Genomic DNA, 19,750 nt, shown 5'->3' with positions numbered 1-19,750 from the left:
TATCAATGAGTCTAAAACAGACCCAGACATAAGGCAAGAAAAACCCCAGTGATAGTGAGTTTTGGGAACCATAGGTCCAAAGTCACCTGTCTCAAGCATGTTACACTTACCACATATCACAAATTACCACAAATTACTCACATACTGTATCCCAGAATGTTATTTTATGAAATAAATTCATCTAATTTGCATTTTGAATTAATACTAACTATTTACATCATCTCCATAGCAAGCCTGTTCCATAGATTGACCACTCGCTCACTGAAACATAGTTTCCGCAGATCGGTCTTGAATTTACTATTTACCCCCTCTGAAGCACAGGCCATCTCCTCTGAATCAATTGCTCTGTGTTTTTGTAAAAATTTGTTCTTAGGATGTAGGTGACATTGGCAAGGCTGGCATATATTGTTCATCCCTAGTTGGCTTGGAAGGTGGTTATGGGCCTTCTCCTTGAACCAATATAGTTCTTATGGTGATGGTGCTCCCACAATGGTGTTATGTAGGGAATTCCAAGATATTTACCCAGAAACAGTGAAAGAACTGCAATATATGTCCAAGGTGCTTTGGCATGGAGGGGAACCTGGAGGTGATGGCGTTATTGTTTCTTTTATCCTTCTCAATGGCAGATAATTCACTCCCATCTGGGTACTGTAGGGTCGAAATTCGGTTTCTTACGTCGCCCTTACCGCCGGAGAGGGGTGGCTAACGGGCGGCTAAGTACTTACTGTTGGCACCGACCGGGTTCCTGGCCTCACGGTAAATTTAGTTGGATGGTGGGGGCGGAGCCAAGACGTACCACTGCGCACGCAGCTGCCACCCACAAGGTGACGTCATCGAGCGTGCAATGCCCCCTTGCCACCGATGCTCCGAATTTAGGTGAGTACGGTGGCCTTACCAGGAGGCGTCCGTACAGCCTGGGAAAGGTGGTGGGACATCAGGGATCGTGGGGTGGTAGCGTCAAGGTAAGTGTTTATCTTTATTTTTTTTTAGCATTTAGCTATTAATGGGACCAGTGAGGAACTGTGGGTGTGGGTGAGGGAAATTGTTGAAAACTTTATTTTTCCTTTTTTTTAAACTCGCATGCCGGCAGCCTACCTTCGGGAAATTCGGTCGGCATTCTGCGCTCCCGCTCTGTTAGCGCCCGAGGATGAGTGTGCTACGCCACTACTAGCACTGCTCTCTCATCCTTGGGCGGCAAAACTGAATTTTGCAGTTTGAGGTGGCACCTACCGCCCGGCAATAAAATCAGCATTCGGTCTGTGTCCGCCTCAAAAATGGCGTGACCGAATTTCAACCCTCGTCTGATGTGTGTCTCAATGTCAACTCAATGCGTGTATAATGATGTAAAGTGAGTAGCTACATAGGAGCTGATGTTTTGAAAATGGGACAAATGCGCTGGTGATAGAGCAGGCAGATTTGACTTTTACAACAGATGGCTAGCTCTTGCAGTTGTATTTCCCATGTATAAGACACATTCCACTCTCAGCTCTTCCAGAATGTGTTCTGCAGACACACAGTTTTACTCAGCCGCAATGTGTTTCAATGCTCTGTGTCAGAACTGCTGTTGTGATTGGAAGGGAGAGAAAAATATCCACACAATCGAATAATCTTAACAGAATAAGGAACAGAAAGGAGTGTGCTTATTTTAGGGGTAACAACCCAGTAACATTTATTTCACTTACTCCCATGCCAAAAAGTGCAAATGATCTGGTGAAGCTTTGCCTTGTTGACTTTCACGCCAGTTATGCCAGTGTAAATACTGAGACTCCCAGACTGGGGCCCAGAGGGAGCTTATCACTATCAATCTATTACAACCATGTGGATAAACTGAAGGGCCTCTGATCAGTGTGTCTCACTCTCTCAACAGGTCTGAAATACCATTGATACTGACAAGTCTGGCATGTTGTATGCTCTGCAGGTTGCCAATCTCCAGAAGAAAGTAGCGGATGTGGAAAGTAAGTTTCAAGGGCGCGAGAAAGAGCTTTTTGGACAGCTGGAGGATTGCCGTGTGAGTGAGAAGAAGTTCCTGGTCAACAGCCGCAATCTGGAAATGAAGCTACAACATGCCAAGGGGGAAGCAGATGAGCTGACACTCAAGATCAGTGCCATGGAAGGCCGTGTAACTGGTCTAGAAACAGAACTGGCCAAAGTGGAGACTGCCAAGAGGGACATGGAGTTCAAGTTGGGTAGCTTGCACTCCACACTGCGCAGAACCCTAGGAATTGGTCGTTCCGGACGCACACCGAGCCCAGGCTTTTCTGGCCATAGCCCATCTCCACAGAGACCCCGCTCTCCCACTAAAGGTATGGAATGGCAAGCAATCCATATTGCAACATATTCAATAATTCTTGAAGTGTTTGCTGATTGGCCATGTGAACCGTGTGGTTACTATCAACTGGGCCTCAGACTTACCTGTTCTGGCACAGGGATTGTTCCCTGCATCCAGTTTGCACCGGCAAGTTGACATTATCCAATCTCTGCCCCCTCACCTTTCTAAAATCTACGCTCATCCAATCTGGTCTTCAAATTTTTGTATTGGCTTTTTTCCTTTGTAGTTGGATCTTAAACTTCATCATATTGTGGTCACTACTCCCAAGGTGGTCATCCACATTTACCTGATCTACTTGATCTATTTCAGTACTCATAGCCAGTTCCAGCAATGCCTCCAACCTTGTAGGCCAACTAACATACTTCTTGAGGAAGGAAGCCTGTACACATTTTAGGAATTCCATTTTCTTTATTCCATTTACTCCCCCTTTGTCCCAACCTTAGTTGGATAATTAAAATCTCCCAGAACAATAATTTTGCTCTTACAAATCATAAGTCTGTACGACAACCTAAAGTAATGTAACCAGTCCTTTTTCTTCATCCTTGAACTCCAACCATGTTGACTCTGTCTGTATCCTTCAATTGTCTACATTGATCCATTCTAGAGCATGTATCCCTCTAAAATGTGGGAAGGAAATGGGAGGGGAAATCTGCAGTCAGATTAGAGAGATGAGTAGGGTTAAAAAAATTATTGTTCCATTGAAAATGGGTCAGAGTGTAAAATGAGTTGCTGAATCACTACCACCTGCTTTACTGCAGAAGACCAGTTTCACCCAGCATGTCTTCAAAGAGGAACTCTTCATTTCATCAGGGATAAGAACGCCAATGACTCTTTCTGGATTCGATTTGAACTCAGGTCTCAGATAAAAACAAAGATTGTTTAACCCATTACACCACCCAGATCCCATTTGAGAGACAAAGAGCTGGGTTTTCCTGATCCCACATCTATAGGGACAGGGTGAGACTTCCACCAACCATCCCGTCTTTGGACCAATTTTCATGGTGGGCTTCGAGCAGGATTCCCGCCAGCAAGCAGCCTCCTGCAAAATGAAGACGGTGCTGTGGCTGATGGCATTAAATTGGCCACATAGCCGCAAAACTGGAATAGGATGATAACTGAAGACTTTGGCTGCAACTGAGACATCCAGCCAGTTAGCAATTCACAGAGGGAGAGGAGGCCCTCTCGCTCCATTTACAGCGTTTGGAGCTATTCCCATCGCAATCCTGGGCCTTTTGCCATGGTTCACGTGGGCAGGAGTGGTCCGAGTGGGGCGGTGAAACCCACTGCCCAATTTTTCCCACTTTTCTTCCACTATCCTGCCCAACTTCAGACAGGATAATGGAGGAATATCCATCCCAAAGCCTTCATCCCATCAGCCTTTTTGGAATTTGAACTCGGGTACCAGAGATGAAAGGAAAGTGTGCAATCCAATGTACCAACCTGCTCCCAGAGAAAACCTTCCTTCCATCAGTCTGAAATGGGTTGGAATCCTGATTCTTGAAGCGAAGAGACCATGGGGGGAAAATTGCACCTCAGAAAAAGGACCGTTAGCGCCTCCAAGAGGCGGTAACGGGGCAGTAAGGCCTTTTCCGACCGGGCTGAGACAAGTGGCGGGGCTGACCCATCCGCAACTGCCCCCGGGCCAGCGGCGAGGGAAACGGCTTTCTGCCACAGCCCATGTTTTCGCCCCACTCAGCGCTCCGACCTGTTGATGGCCGCACGCCGCCCCCTAACCGCCCAGCAGCGACCCCTTTTCTGCCCCACGGGGGAAATTTCCCCTGCGGGTGCGCGGCCACCACCGGTCGGCAACCCCAACATCTTTGCGAAGTGGGAAGCTGCCAATGGCTGGCATGGCAGCTGCCCTTAAAGGGGAGGGAGCACTGCCATGTCCACCATTTTGTTTTAAATGTTGTCCGTTTCCTGAGTCGGCCCGACAGTGGCTTCCCCTAGTTCGGCCGGATCACCAACAGGCAGCCTGGCACCCCCTTCCTGGTGGCCCAGTGGGCTCCACGGAAGCCTCACCCAAAATCCTGACATCCCTCCCCTTCAAGTGAAGGGGAGAGACATTGCAATGCCCCCATATCTCAGCCAATTCAGGGATCATTTTCAGAGAATTTTGCAGAATAATTTTTCCCTATTGGCTCTGTTCTTTTGCCTCTCCCAGGCCGAAGGGGAGGGGTGGAGAGGTGGGGTGGGGCTGGAGGGGAGCATGGATGTATTTAGTCATGTTCTCCGGCCAGCATGATTGTAGGGCAGGCTTGATAGACCAGCAAGGCCTTTCTCTGCCCATCAATTTTGTACGTTGCACCCGATTAATAGGAGTGTTTCTGTTCTGTGATCCCCAGGTTTTGACAACACTTTCACCACCACCACAGATGGGCGGGGCAGTCCAATTCCACAAACTGGATCTCCCGACCACAGTCGCTCCAGCTCTCCTTACCGCTCCGTGTCGCCAGCTCGCGGTGAACAGTACGCAGTTGACATCGATCCCGAAGTAGTAAAAGATGCCCTGCGAGATTTCCTGCAGGAGCTTCGTGACACACAGAGGCACAGGGTCAAGTATCTCAAAGCTCTGCGTTGCATTCAACTGCTCCCATTCTACTACTTACTTAGAATGAATTGATCTGTACATGTATGGAAGTGTTGCAGATAATCCAGTAACAGCAACGTGCATGTATGTGAGGCCTTTAACATAAAAAAAACCTTCTAAGCCAATTCACAATTGGAAATAGATAGAAGAACAGTCACCAATTATGGATGGGTTTTGAGAAGGTTTTGAAAGGCGGGAGAGAAGGGTACAGGACAGAGGTTTAGAGAGGGAGTTCTAAAGAGTGAGAATGAGGTGCTGACGACTGCCACCAATGGTGGGATGATGGGAGGTGGTGGGGTCGGGGCAATGTATATAAGGACAAATATATAGGGACTGAAGTGTGCAGATATGATTTAAGGCTGTCGGAGGTAGCAGAGATGAAGTGGGAGGAGGCCATGAATTTTAAATGTGATGCTTTTGGAGACAGGAACTCAATGTACGTCAACAAGAATTGAGCTGATGACCAAGTGCACTCAGTGCAGCAGGGCACAGGGATAATCAGGTGCAGATAATAGATTCAGCTGTGAAGAGGAGGAGGCAGGCAATATTGCAGAATATTGCAGAAGTGCAAATCAGCAGTCTTGGTGATAGATTGGGAGAGGGGCTTGAAGCTCACCTCAGGGTCGAGCAGGATGCCGAGGTTTCTGCATGGTGTGGTTCAGCTAGAGCGAGTGGGAGGAAGTCAATAGCAAGAGAGCGATGTAGATGGTGGTACTCAAAATCAATAGCTTTAGTCTCCCCGTCTCCGTGGACACTGTTTCTGCACATCACACCAGATCATATTGTCCATAAGTAAATGAAATCCAAACCAAAAATCTCCACCACGAGCCTTTGGTGAGCCAGAAAGTGATACGTCCTTACTACACAGTATAAATGCACACGAGGCCCATGCTTGAGAGAAGGTCAGTCTGTGACCTGTCCTTTATTCCTTAGCACTCAAGTGATGAAAGTGGGTCGAGCTTCCCCTTTTATACCTGAAGGTCCAGGTTAGGAGTGTCTCCCACCTAGTGGTCAGTGTTCTCACGGTGTACAACTTAGGTCAGTTTATACATGCGTTACAATGCTGGTTGAATATATGACATCACCTCCCCCGCCAAAGTCTTATTGGGATCACAGGTTGAGTCTCTCTGGTGGTTTACGCTCCCTTGTAGAGCGCCTGAGTTGGGGCTCTGGTTGTTGGACGCTGGCCTGAGTGTCTGCTGTTTGCGGTGCCTCAGGCCTGTCCGGACTGCCCACAGTGACTGGGCTCTCCTCCCTTTGGTTCCGGTGTTCGGTCACCTGTGGTGGAGTGAACTCTATATCGTGTTCTTCCTCTGCTTCTTCTATGGGGTTGCTGAACCTCCTTTTTGTTTGATCCACATGTTTGCGGCAGATTTGTCCATTGGTAAGTTTAACTACCAGAATCCTATTTCCCTCTTTGGCAACCACAGTGCCTGCGAGCCATTTGGGCCCTGCAGCGTAGTTGAGGACAAAAACAGGATAATTTACATCAATACATCGCGCCCTCGCATTCCTGTCATGGTAGTGATATTGTGACTGGCGCCTGCTCTCGACAATTTCTTTCATGGTGGGGTGTACAAGGGATAATCGGGTTTTGAGCGTCCTTTTCATTAGTAGCTCTGCGGGTGGTACCCCTGTGAGCGAGTGTGGTCGGGTTCTATAGGCCAACAGGAGGCGTGATAAGCGGGTTTGTAGGGAACCCCCTTGGAATCTGAGCATCCCCTGTTTGATTATCTGCACTGCTCGTTCTGCCTGGCCGTTTGAGGCCGGCTTGAACGGTGCCGTTCTAACATGGTTAATTCCATTGCCTGCCATGAAGTCCTGGAATTCAGTGCGTGTGAAGCACGGGCCATTGTCACTGACCAAGATGTCCAATAGACCGTGGGCGGCGAACATTGCCCGTAGACTTTCTACTGTGGCAGAGGATGTGCTTGAATTTAAAATGTCACACTCGATCCATTTGGAGTAGGCGTCTACTACAACCAAAAATATTTTCCCCATGAAAGGACCTGCGTAGTCCACATGGATGCGTGACCAAGGCTTGGCGGGCCATGGCCAGGGGCTAAGGGGGGCTTCCCTGGGCGCATTGCCCAGCTGGGCACACGTGCTGCACCTGCGAACACAAAGTTTCAGATCTGCGTCTATCCCTGGCCACCAAACGTGTGACCTGGCAATTGCCTTCATCGTGACAATGCCCAGGTGCCCATTGTGGAGTTCTCTGATGAACACCTCTCTGCCCATCTGGGGCATGACTACACGGTTTCCCCACAGTAGGCAATCGGCCTGAATCGAGAGTTCATCCTTGCGCCTGTGAAATGGTTTAAATTTCTCAGGGCATGCCCTGTACATGGCTGCCCAGTCCCCATTCAGGACACATTTCTTGACTAGAGACAATAGCGGGTCTCTATTTGTCCAGACTTTAATCTGACGGGCTGTCACGGGTGAGCCTTCGCTTCCGAAAGCTTCAACAGCCATGACCATCTCAGCACCATGCTCGGTAGCCCCCTCAGTGGTGGCTAGTGGGAGCCTGCTGAGTGCATCGGTGCCCGGTCTGTGCCGAATTGTGTAGTCATAGGCAGCTAACGTGAGTGCCCACCTCTGTATGCGGGCCGATGCGTTTGCATTTATGGCCTTGTTGTCGGCCAAAAGGGACGTTAGGGGTTTGTGATCTGTCTCCAGCTCAAATTTCCTGCCAAACAGGTACTGGTGCATTTTCTTTACCGCATATACACATGCGAGCGCCTCCTTTTCTACCATCCCGTAGCCCCTTTCTGCCTGGGACAGACTCCTGGAGGCATAAGCTACCCTTGGCATTGACATGCTGCAACACACACCCGACACCATAGGACGACGCATCGCACGTTAACACAAGTTTCTTACATGGGTCATATAGCGTTAACATTGTTAGAACATAACAAATTACGTGCTCTATTAAAAGCCCTTTCTTGGCTGTCCCCCCAGACCCATTCGCGATCTTTGCGTAGGAGCACGTGCAGCGCCTCTAGCAGTGTGCTCAATTTGGGAAGAAAGTTACCAAAATAGTTCAGGAGCCCCAGGAACGAACGCAGCTCCGTCGTGTTACGGGGTCTGGGTGCTCTATGGATCGCTTCCGTCTTGGATGCAGTAGGGCTGATCCCGTCTGCTGCTACCCTCATCCCCAGGAATTCTACCTCTGGAACTAGGAAGACGCACTTAGCCTTTTTCAGTCGCAGACCTACCCGGTCCAGTCTGCGTAGCACCTCCTCCAGGTTGTGGAGGTGTTCTTCAGTATCGTAACCCGTAATGAGGATGTCGTCCTGAAAAACCACCGTCCCTGGAATCGACTTGAGGAGGCTTTCCATATTTCGTTGGAAGATCGCGGCGGCCGAGCGAATCCCGAACGGACATCTGTTGTACTCAAACAACCCCTTGTGTGTCGTGATGGTGGTCAGCTTCTTCGACTCACTTGCCAGCTCCTGGGTCATGTAAGCTGAGGTCAGGTCCAATTTTTAACAAAATTTTGCCACCGGATAGCGTCGCAAAGAGGTCCTCCGCTCTCGGTAGCGGGTACTGGTCTTGGAGTGACACCCGATTGATGGTGGCCTTGTTATCGCCACATATCCTGACCAACCCATCCGCCTTGAGCACCGGCACAATCGGGCTCGCCCAGTCACTGAATTCGACTGGCGAGATGATGCCTTCCCTCAACAGGCGGTCCAATTCGCCTTCTATCTTTTCCCGCATCACGTATGGCACCGCTCTGGCCTTGTGGTGTACTGATCTGGCGTCCGGGTTTATGTGAATCACTATCTTGGCCCCCATGAAAGTGCCAATGCCGGGTTGAAATAATGAGTCAAATTTGTTCAGGACCTGTGAGCATGATACTCGCTCCACAGAGGAAATTGCATTGACATCACCCCATTTCCAGTTCATGACAGCAAGCCAACTCCTCCCCAGTAGTGCGGGACCGTCCCCCGGGACAATCCAGAGTGGCAGTCTGTTCTCCGAATCTTTGTGGGTCACGACTATCGTGGCGCTGCCTAGCACCGGAATGATCTGCTTTGTGTAAGTCCATCGCTGTGCGTCAATCGCCGATAATTTTGGCCTCCTGGCCTTGGATGCCCACAACTTTTCGAACTGTTTGATACCCATCAGGGACTGGCTGGCACCCGTGTCTAACTCCATTGATACTGGGATGCCATTGAGGAGCACTTTCATCATTATCGGTGGCATCCTGGTGTATGAACTGTATACGTGCTCCACGTGAACTCGCTGAACTTCAGCTTCCAGCGATTTCCCCCAGTGTCCATTTCTGCAATTTCTGCAGGTATTTTGCTCATCTCTGCAAACTCTGGCTGAATGTATGCCTCCACGCCTCCAGCATGAGTTGCGGTTTGAAACAAAAGGTCCCTTGCCAGTCGATCGTCCCTGACTGCCCCTGTTATTGTCCTTGAGTGCACCATTAACAGGTGTTGATGACCCCATTACTGGCCGCATTGTCCCTTGCAATGGCGTGAATCGCTGTTCAGCTTGCCATTGTCTCTGTCGAACTCCCCCTCTGGGTTCGACTACATGTTGGGGCATGCCTGACTGCCCTTGTCTGCCTGGAGAACTGTGTGCTGCTTTAACAATGTTGAATCTCTGTCCCAACCATTCCTTAACACAGTACCTCTCGTCTGTTCTGCTAGTGGCCATGCTCGCGTGGTTTAAATCCCAGTTTCTTGTCGCCATTGATACGTCCTTACTACACAATATAAATGCACATGAGGCCCATGCTTGAGAGAAGGTCAGTCTGTGACCTGTCCTTTATTCCTTAGCACTCAAGTGATGAAGGTGGGTCGAGCTTCCCCTTTTATACCTGAAGGTCCAGGTTAGGAGTGTCTCCCACCTAGTGGTCAGTGTTCTCACGGTGTACAACTTAGGTCAGTTTATACATGCGTTACAATGCTGGTTGAATACATGACAGAAAGTTTCAGAGCAGAATAACATCTCCCATTTCTACCGCCTCATTGGAGAGCCTGCACCAATAATCGGGTTAGGAATTCCTCTCGGCAGTAATTAGTGCAGCTGCTACTCCACACATGTTAAAATGGTGATGGATTTGGTGTAGGTGCAATTAATAGTTTGTAAAGAGAGCAAAGCCGATCGCAATTTCTCCCCTGATGTGCCCACCTTGCTGTTGCCTGGCTCACTTGTTGATAAGCAGTGTTTAATGTATTTTGGGAAATATGCTTCAAAAAGTTTTTTATAGCTAAGTTAGATGTGGGCTGTTTGATAGTACAGTGCTAAATCAAGATGGCTTCTACAGGCCAAAGATAAACAACAACAACTTGTATTTATATAGTGCCTTTAACGCAGTGAAACGTCCCAAGGCGCTTCATAGGAGTGTTATGCGATAAAAATTTGACACTAAGCCACAGCAGTAGTAATTAGCACAGGTGACCAAAAGTTTGGTCAAAGAGGTAGGTTCTAAGGAGCGTCTTGAAGGAGGAAAGAGAGGTAGAGAGGCGGAGAGTTTTAGGCAGGGAGTTCCAGAGCTTGGGGCCTAGGCAACAGAAGGCACGGCCACCAATGGTTGAGCGATTACAATCAGGAATGCTCAGAAGGCCAGAATTAGAGGAGCGCAGACATCTCGGGGGGTTGTGGGGCTGGAGGAGATTACAGAGATAGGGAGGGGCGTGACCGTGGAGGGATTTGAAAATAAAGGAATGTCTTGGGTGTCAAGAATAGAGTCAGGTGTCACATCGAAGCTCCACACTCTATATGGAATACCCTTTCGATTCCTCCATCTTTGAATATCAGCTGTCAGTCTAGATTCCTCTTAGGATGTTATGAATACAAACCAATTTATTTCTATAATACTATGAAGCCCACTTGTCCTCCTGTGGCACTGGTGTGAGGTCAGTTTGTTTGGTTGAGGTAGCAGAGCAGAAGACGTAGTGAAAACTCCATCTTTTAGCAAGTGTTGGAGTGTGAAAGAAGGAGAAGGGCAGATGTCTTCATCTTCTACCTCAACATACTCAGGCCTGAGTGCTTCTTTTAGTGGGAAGAGCAAAGGCCCATGGTGCAGGACACCAGCAAGGTTCAAAAGAGGAGAGAGGCTGAGTAAATCAAGATTTGATAGTCAGATGATGAAAGCTTGAATTTTAACAGCTGATTGCAGAAGAAGGAAAGTCTGAAGGATTACACGCAGTCCCAGCGATTTTCTTTCTCAGATAATACACTACTGGTGATTTCCATACTCAAAACTACCAAAGTGTTGTACCACAATTCCCATTCTCAGCTGAACCATTCAGGTACTGAATGCCAGTCAGTTTCCACTCCACATCAAGCAGGGGTCAATTGGGAAGAGAATGCTTCCTCATCACCGCCCCCACCCCCTCCTCCCCGCCTCCCCTCAACCAGGCAGCACTCACACGCCTCCTGTTGACCAACTTCAGAGCAACATAGCAGAGGGTTGGGTAGAGGCCAAAGTCTCAGCGCTGGATGAGCAAGCTGTGTGAAAGCAAGCGGAAGGGGAGTGGGATGGTGATTTTTGGACCACCACGAAATGGGATTATTTTGCTTCCATCTCAGCTGCAATGCCTTGGGAAGCAGAGAGCAGGAGTAAGTTGTCTCCTTGCAGAGGTTCGGGAAAATCGGCAAAGGAGCCTTCAGTGAGCCACTGTCATTTTCCTTGTCTCTGGGCAAACATTGGCCCTGAAATTCCAGTTTGGCCTTCCCGCGGGCATTTTAGAGAAAAACTACGCACCTACCTTAAGCTGATGCCCACGTTGGACCTTCTGATGCTGTGGCCTCCTTCGACTGCCAGTCGCAGTGCGTGCACATCAACGCGTGCACAGGCCTCGAGCTGGAGTCACTTGGCTCTGGGCAGCCAATCAGGTAAGGTATCATAGTAATAGAAGTTCCGCAGGGTCCTAAACTCTTATTACTATGATCGTGATAGAGCCCCAAACACCCAAAACACAGCCCCAAACACCCAAAACACTAATAAAAAATAGAAAATAATTACACTACATTCATTTAAATTACAGTTATTAATGTCTTATAAAAAATAATTTTCTAATTTTTAAAAAAGTTTTAAAAATAAATTTACCATTGTGGGGAGGGTTTTTAATGATAATATATGTTTTAATAACTTTATTTTTTGATGTTTTTGTGTTTTTTAAAACACTTGCGCCTGTAAAAGTAGGCTAAGCGCCTGCTTTTTCAGGCGCAAGATTTTTAAGGACATCTGTAAGTGTAAATATCGGAAATTTCCACTTACAAGTGTCCTCGCTCCCGATCTGGCTATGATCTGTCAAGCCAGAAACTTGACAGATCGAAAATGCTGGTTTCCAGCGCATGCCCATTTCGCGCTGGAAACCGGCATATCCGATGCCTTCCTGGGTCCGTAGGAACTGCGTACGGACCCGGGGAGGCCGGAATTTCAGGGCCATTAGCTCTCCAAGTAACAGAGATGTGAATCTGTTATTTGTCTGTGTTGGGAAAAGAAATCTAGGAAAGAAAACTCTGAGAGACACACCCTCATTGGGAGAGGGAAAATATCTTCAGAATGTCCTCAGGACAAAGAGAATAAGAAAAGGGAAAATAACTTACTGGCACCTCAGAACATCCCAATGTGCTTAATATCCAGGGAATTACTTTTTGAAGTGTAGTCACTGTTATGTAGGCAAATGTAACAGCCAATTTTGAACAAAGCAGGATCCCAAAACAGCAAATATCATGAATGATTAGTTAATTTGTTTTTCGGTGATGTTGATTGAGGTAGGAATGTTGGCCAGGAAACCAGGGAGAACTCTGTGCTCTTCTTTGCATAGTGACATGGCACCTTTTGTGTGCACTAGAATAGGCACGGAGGGCCCTTGCTTTAATGCCTCATCAGAAAGACAACGCAGCAACTCCCTCAGAACTGCACTGGAGTGTACATCTATATGATGTGCTGAAATCCTTCAGTGGGGCTTGAACCTGCAACCTTCGGACTCTGAGGCAAGAGTGCTGAGATCGAAACAAAGTCTACGGCCAACAAAAATAAAGTGTTCTATGTCCAAAAGGTACCATCCAGCCTTAAAGGACTGAATTCTGACAGCCCCCTTGCATGATATTTCACTGAGGCTTGCCCACTGGTTTGGCACAGTGCCAGTTGATTGTCGAAAAATAGTGGGGGGGTTTGGTGCGGTTCTGCCCAACTTGTGCCAGTGCGTGCCATCAGACTCGGCGTGCCCCACGCCAGCATTCACATCCAGTCAGGAGGAGGTTTTAATAGCTGGTCATTTTCTTTCCACTTTAGGACGAGGCTCACATTCAGCTGGCAAACTTGGCCCGGCAGCTGGCTGAGACGGAAGCAGACCGGGACCGGGTGAACGCACGCACTCAGCAGCTCCAGAAATCCTTCTCCGAGGCCGAGGAAGGTCAGTCGCGCGATGTGCGAACCGTAGGCGGTAACACTTATCAGCTGGAGGGAGGGAGGCCTGTGTCTGTGTCGGAACCCAGGCGCATTTTGTCACAGAGTGATGCTGCTGTGCTGGCCGGTGCTCATGATCCTTCCCACACGTTGAGTTCCCGCTCTCAGCTGTGCCTTTGTGTGAAGGGTGTCACACGAAGGGCAAGTGCTACTCAAAGGGATGCAGAGAAATTCAGAGGCAGACAATTGCCTGGCATGTTCTGGCAGCTAGTTTCACAGCGGTATTTACAGAGATCTGTAAGGAGTTGCCCTGCCAACCTTCAATTCTGCATGATGTGGGGTGACCAAGAAAATGGGAAGGGGAGTATACAGTGTTTATAAGGAGATCCGTCTTCAGCAACAGACAGGAATCCCATCACCGGGAGGAGTGCAGTGAGAGCAGCCTCTCTTAAGTCCATCAAGCTTATTTATGTATTTAGTGGTATGTGGAAAAAATGGGAATATGGTGTTGAGATAGAGGATCAGCCATGATCATATTGAATGGTGGTGCAGACATGAAGGGCCAAATGGCCTACTACTGCTCCTATTTTCTATGTTTCTATGTTTAGTCCCAGGGTGCCGTGGAAAGGTGGCGATGCACAGAACAGATTGAATGCAAGCTGACACCACATGTATATCATGCCTGTGCACAATAATGATGTGTGCTACATGCATGGGAACAGTCCGCTGGTTTTAGGGTTCCTGTGCTCGTCTGGGAGAGATAAATGGAGGAGACGAGCAGCTCACCTTACCTGCCACTGAAACTTGCATTGCTCCGTCATGGAGTGTACACAGTATTGCCTGTAGAACGGTTACACTGAGACACGCACAAGCTGTCTCCTTTTACCTGCTGTACACAAAGCATGTACAGGACGTGATATTGAGGCAGACATGAACTGCACAGTGCCAGAGTGAATCAATCTGCTGCGTGTTTAAATGTACACTGAGACTGAGACACAGATAAACTGGTTAGTGCCAGGCAAGTGCTCTTTTACCCAGTGCATTTTATCTTCCCCATACCACAGAATCGTTGATTTGCTGTGCTGTAGTGAAGGACTCGAGAGAATGCACAGGGCTGATTTTCATGGGTGGGCCCTCTTCAGGGGCAATGTATGCTGCACACTGGGAAGTAATTTACCATTGGGATTTGCAACCAGCAATTATTATAATGAAGAGCATGTATTTCGGGATCTGCTAGAGCTGCTTTCCTCTGCACTCGGCCAGTGAGGGCAGAAGGATTGGGAGCAATTTAGGCCTTAACAGCAGCAGATCCATCAACAGGATAGGCACAGTACAAGCCTCACGGCATTTCATCATTTTTTAAAGATAATAGGGGCAGGACTTTTATGGCGCCAGCTTTCGATGACTTGGGGTAAGTTTTTAATTTAATTTCTGTGTGGCATGTCGGTGGACTTTGTGGTAATTTAAAGGTTGTGTTCCCTGTGAATGAGTTTGTGCCGCTGTGCCAATGCACCACAAGCAACCTTCTGGCCAACTCTGCTGTCTGCCTCAGAGGTAGCTGGTGAGAGGGCGGCGTTGTGGTGACGAGCAGTAGATGGAGGAACAGAGAAAGCAAGTGTAGGTATGGGGAATAGGAGGAAGGTGCTGGTTGGACTGTGAGGTTTTTCATTTTATTCTTTGATAAGAAATCAAGATGTAAAATATATAATTTATCGAGAACGTGAGGGGTAGGGGTCTCTGGTGCATGAAGACTTTGTCCCATGAGCCATACAGGCCAGGAAATTCATGGGTTGGATTCATGGGGCTAGAACCTCCACTTTTGAGCTTATCGCCCAAAAATGCATGTTACTTCTGGCATGGGCATTAAAAAAGGATTTTCAGATCGCCGGCTTCTCGCCCATTCTCAAAACACTTAGTTTACATTTTTGAAAAAGGGCGATACCGTGAGCGATATCAAATGGGCAGTAGCATCAAATTTTTTTGACCTTCTGCCGTAAAGTGTGGTCGTCCTTAGCAACAGCATGGCAACGCTCAATTCCCGTGATTCAGGAGATCAAGGGTCATCATGACATGCGCAGAAGAGGAGACAGAGAGAGAGGGAGCTCAGAGGCACTGAAAGCATGTGTGGCTGTGGTGTATGCTTGTCTGACTGTTGTGGGAGGCACAATGGAGATTCACCAGTAACAAAAAGTCTACTAAGCACCAAGAACATAGTTGACACCGAGTTTTTGTCCAACAAATAAGATATAACATGGAAACATAGACATAGAAAATAGGTGCAGGAGCAGACCATTCAGCCCTTCTAGCCTGCACCGCCATTCAATGAGTTCATGGCTGAACATGAAACTTCAGTACCCCCTTCCTGCTTTCTCGCCATAACCCTTGATCCCCCGAGTAGTAAGGACTTCATCTAACTCCCTTTTGAATATATTTACTGAATTGGCCTCAACTACTTTCTGTGGTAGAGAATTCCACAGGTTCACCACTCTCTGGGTGAAGAAGTTTCTCCTCATCTCAGTCCTAAATGGCTTACCCCTTATCCTCAGACTGTGACCCCTGGTTCTGGACTTCCCCAACATTGGGAACATTCTTCCTGCATCTAACCTGTCTAAACCTGTCAGAATTTTAAACGTTTCTATGAGGTCCCCGCTCATTCTTCTGAACTCCAGTGAATACAAGCCCAGTTGATCCAGTCTTTCTTGATAGGTCAGTCCCGCCATCCCGGGAATCAGTCTGGTGAATCTTCGCTGCACTCCCTCAATAGCAAGAATGTCCTTCCTCAAGTTAGGAGACCAGAACTGTACACAATACTCCAGGTGTGGCCTCACCAAGGCCCTGTACAACTGTAGCAACACCTCCCTGCCCCTGTATTCAAATCCCCTCGCTATGAAGGCCAACATACCATTTGCTTTCTTAACCGCCTGCTGTACCTGCATGCTAACCTTCAATGACTGATGTACCATGACACCCAGGTCTCGTTGCACCTTCCCTTTTCCTAATCTGTCACCATTCAGATAATAGTCTGTCTCTCTGTTTTTACCACCAAAGTGGATAACCTCACATTTATCCACATTATACTTCATCTGCCATGCATTTGCCCACTCACCTAACCTATCCAAGTCACTCTGCAGCCTAATAGCATCCTCCTCGCAGCTCACTCTGCCACCCAACTTAGTGTCATCCGCAAATTTGGAGATACTGCATTTAATCCCCTCGTCTAAATCATTAATGTACAATGTAAACAGCTGGGGCCCCAGCACAGAACCTTGCGGCACCCCACTAGTCACTGCCTGCCATTCTGAAAAGTACCCGTTTACTCCTACTCTTTGCTTCCTGTCTGACAACCAGTTTTCAATCCACGTCAGCACACTACCCCCAATCCCATGTGCTTTAACTTTGCACATTAATCTCTTGTGTGGGACCTTGTCGAAAGCCTTCTGAAAGTCCAAATATACCACATCAACTGGTTCTCCTTTGTCCACTTTACTGGAAACATCCTCAAAAAATTCCAGAAGATTTGTCAAGCATGATTTCCCTTTCACAAATCCATGCTGACTTGGACCTATCATGTCACCATTTTCCAGATGCACTGCTATGACATCCTTAATAATTGATTCCATCATTTTACCCACTACTGAGGTCAGGCTGACCGGTCTATAATTCCCTGTTTTCTCTCTCCCTCCTTTTTTAAAAAGTGGGGTTACATTGGCTACCCTCCACTCCATAGGAACTGATCCAGAGTCAATTAAATGTTGGAAAATGACTGTCAATGCATCCGCTATTTCCAAGGCCACCTCCTTAAGTACTCTGGGATGCAGTCCATCAGGCCCTGGGGATTTATCGGCCTTCAATCCCATCAATTTCCCCAACACAATTTCCCGACTATGGATGGAGGAGGCCCTGGAGCTGGTAGCCAAGAACACTGGCAGAGGGCTTCCAGTGTTTCCCGAGCACGACACTCTACCCCTAGGTTCCACACCACCACTGCGAATGACAGATGAGAGCAAGGACCAAGATCCTGCTTCTGCATCAGAGAATGTTGCCCCCTCGGCAACCCCCGCTCCCGTACCCGTGCAACCACCGCCTCTGGCTTCATCTCCCACAATGAGGCACCGCCTGAGGAGCTCCTCGGCCAGGCGCCATGGAGCGAGGAGGGGAAGGGATAGAGATGGGGAGAAGAAAGAGAGGGGGGAACGAAAGTGAGGTGCATGTCCGCAGGTATGGCTATGTTATATCTCCATCTGGGTGTATGCAATTTGTTGCAATGTATGGGGTCTGGGGAGCATGCTCCTGCTTTGCCTTTGTATTCTATGTTGCTGGACATGTTGAACATGTGATTTATGTCAATAGTGGAAAAAGGGGTGTGTTTGGCGGGGGTTGGGTGTAATTGGCTGTGATACTTATGATTTCAGACCAATGTTGGTATTAAATTTTGCTATTGAATATAACCTTGTTGCGCATTGTCTCAGATAACTGGACCGTTACATACTGGTGATTCCTTACCGTGAAAGGGTTAAATACAACTTAACATCAATCAGTGTAAACTTTAACTGGCACCAAGGTGGTGGGCACCATTGGTGTCTGAGCTGCACACACACAGCAGTGTGTCAGTATTGTCACTCACATCAGCGCTCATTCAGGCAAATCGTTCAGATATCAGCTCCTCACATAAGAGTGGGATTTAAAAAATGCCAACCACACTGCTGGTGTCCGTCCCGGTTTGTTCCACTTTTTGTGGGCCTTTTTTTGATATTCTGGGTGATATGTGTACGAGGTGGTGAAATTGACAGTGGGCGATTTCTATGGCCGCTAGTTTGGGTAAATATGCTCTTCACGACAAAAAACAGGCATTATTATTGAATCTCGGCGTTAAGTCCGTGAGGAAAGTAATGCTGGGTGATATTATGGGCATTGAAATCGCCCATTCTGCTGATTCCACCCAAAAAAAGTGGGCGGTACTATTTTTTCTCGCCGTTAAGCACATGGGGAAAATAACGCTCGCCGATCAGTCTCCTAAAAAAGCCCGTCAGTTTCCATTTTTTGTCAAAATGGGCGCTACCTGGGCATAATATGTAATTTCAGCGGTTAAATGGGCGTTAAGTGGGCGTTAAGCAGGCAAGTTTGTCTCCTACTTTATTTTGCTGTATTGATTGGTCTGCTCTTAAAGTATACCCTTTAAGGTTCTCAATTGTTCCAATGAGTTCCCTTGAAGAACTGCACATCCACCTGCTTTAGTTTTGCACCTGAGTATAATTGTGAACCGAGCCCTGCCAAGCCGAGAAGACCAAGGGACCCAAATTGCCCTCCGCCCAAAGCGAGGCGCTCCTACTGTTTTTTAGATGTTCCATCTGACCCAATGCATGAGGCGGACATTCCGGTGATTTTCAGCTCTTTGGTTTCTGTTTCCGGTCAGAGAGGTGTTGGTGTCGGGAGAGGGGCGGATGTGCAGTCAGGTCGGAGTGGCTGCCACTAGCGAGGCAGAAGTGGGGGGCGGGTCGGCGCGGCTAACGCTCCACGTCATCAGCGCCGCACTAATGATGTCATCGAACTGACGCATCACAACGAACCTTGCCTTCAGTTAAAGGGGAGGGCCACTGCAAACTCTGCAGTCACTTTAGTGACAAACACTGGGCCACTAGGGAGGGTTTCGGTCGGGCCAGCAGCCTGGCACCCAAGAGGGGATGCCAGGCTGCCTGTTGGAGGCCCAGCTGAACCCACGGCATAATTGTCGGCCCGACCTGGCAGTCGACTGACAATAAAAAGTAAAATAGAGTCGCCGGCTGCGTGACCTCCCCTTTAAGGGCGGACTTGCCGCCAGCCACAGAAAGAGTACTGCCAGAAAAAGCTGTCGTGGGTACCGACCACCGCTCTCTCAAGCCAATTCCGCATGGGGCAATTTCCCACGGGGCAAGTTCCAAAGGGGGTCGCCGCCGGTCAGTAAGGGGTCCCTACACCGCTCCAAAACGAAAGGAAGACAATATACAAAATAGCGGCCCCTCCATGCTGACCGAGCGCTGATTCCTTACCGACCCGTGGCTGCCTGGTCACGGCCCTTTAGGAAGGGGTGATATTGGCCCCCAAAGCTTCAAAGAAATTGATGGAACTGGAAGTGGCTCGGGTGATGTAGCTGGTCAGCATATTCTCCTCCTGAAACAGCAGCGCATTTGGAAAGCAGTGACAGGATCGGATCAAGTCAGCATGGATTTATGAAAGGGAAATCATGCTTGACGAAACTTCTGGAATTTTTTGAGGATATAACTAGCAGAGTGGACAAGGGAGAACCAGTGGATGTGGTGTATTTAGACTTTCAAAAGGCTTTTGACAAGGTCCTCCACAAGAGATTGGTGTGCAAAATCAAAGCGCATGGTATTGGGGATAATGTATTGACGTGGATAGAGAACTGGTTGGCAGACAGGAAGCAGAGAGTCAGGATAAACGGGTCCTTTTC

The 19,750-nt window shown here is 48.2% G+C and overlaps 1 protein-coding gene across 1 annotated transcript in view; it reads left to right on the top strand.

The window, feature by feature from the left end:
- crocc2 (ciliary rootlet coiled-coil, rootletin family member 2) overlaps window positions 1-19,750 on the top strand; it is a 367,498-nt gene that overhangs the window by 259,918 nt on the left and 87,830 nt on the right. The window contains exons 28-30 of the mRNA XM_070882196.1: window positions 1,919-2,303; window positions 4,675-4,883; window positions 13,189-13,309. Coding sequence (XP_070738297.1) covers window positions 1,919-2,303; window positions 4,675-4,883; window positions 13,189-13,309 — 715 coding nt within the window. The remainder of the gene's footprint in view (window positions 1-1,918; window positions 2,304-4,674; window positions 4,884-13,188; window positions 13,310-19,750) is intronic.

The sequence above is a fragment of the Pristiophorus japonicus genome, chromosome 6, assembly GCF_044704955.1.
Source record: "Pristiophorus japonicus isolate sPriJap1 chromosome 6, sPriJap1.hap1, whole genome shotgun sequence".
NCBI lineage: Eukaryota > Metazoa > Chordata > Chondrichthyes > Pristiophoridae > Pristiophorus > Pristiophorus japonicus.
This window is presented reverse-complemented; position numbering and strand designations above follow the sequence as displayed.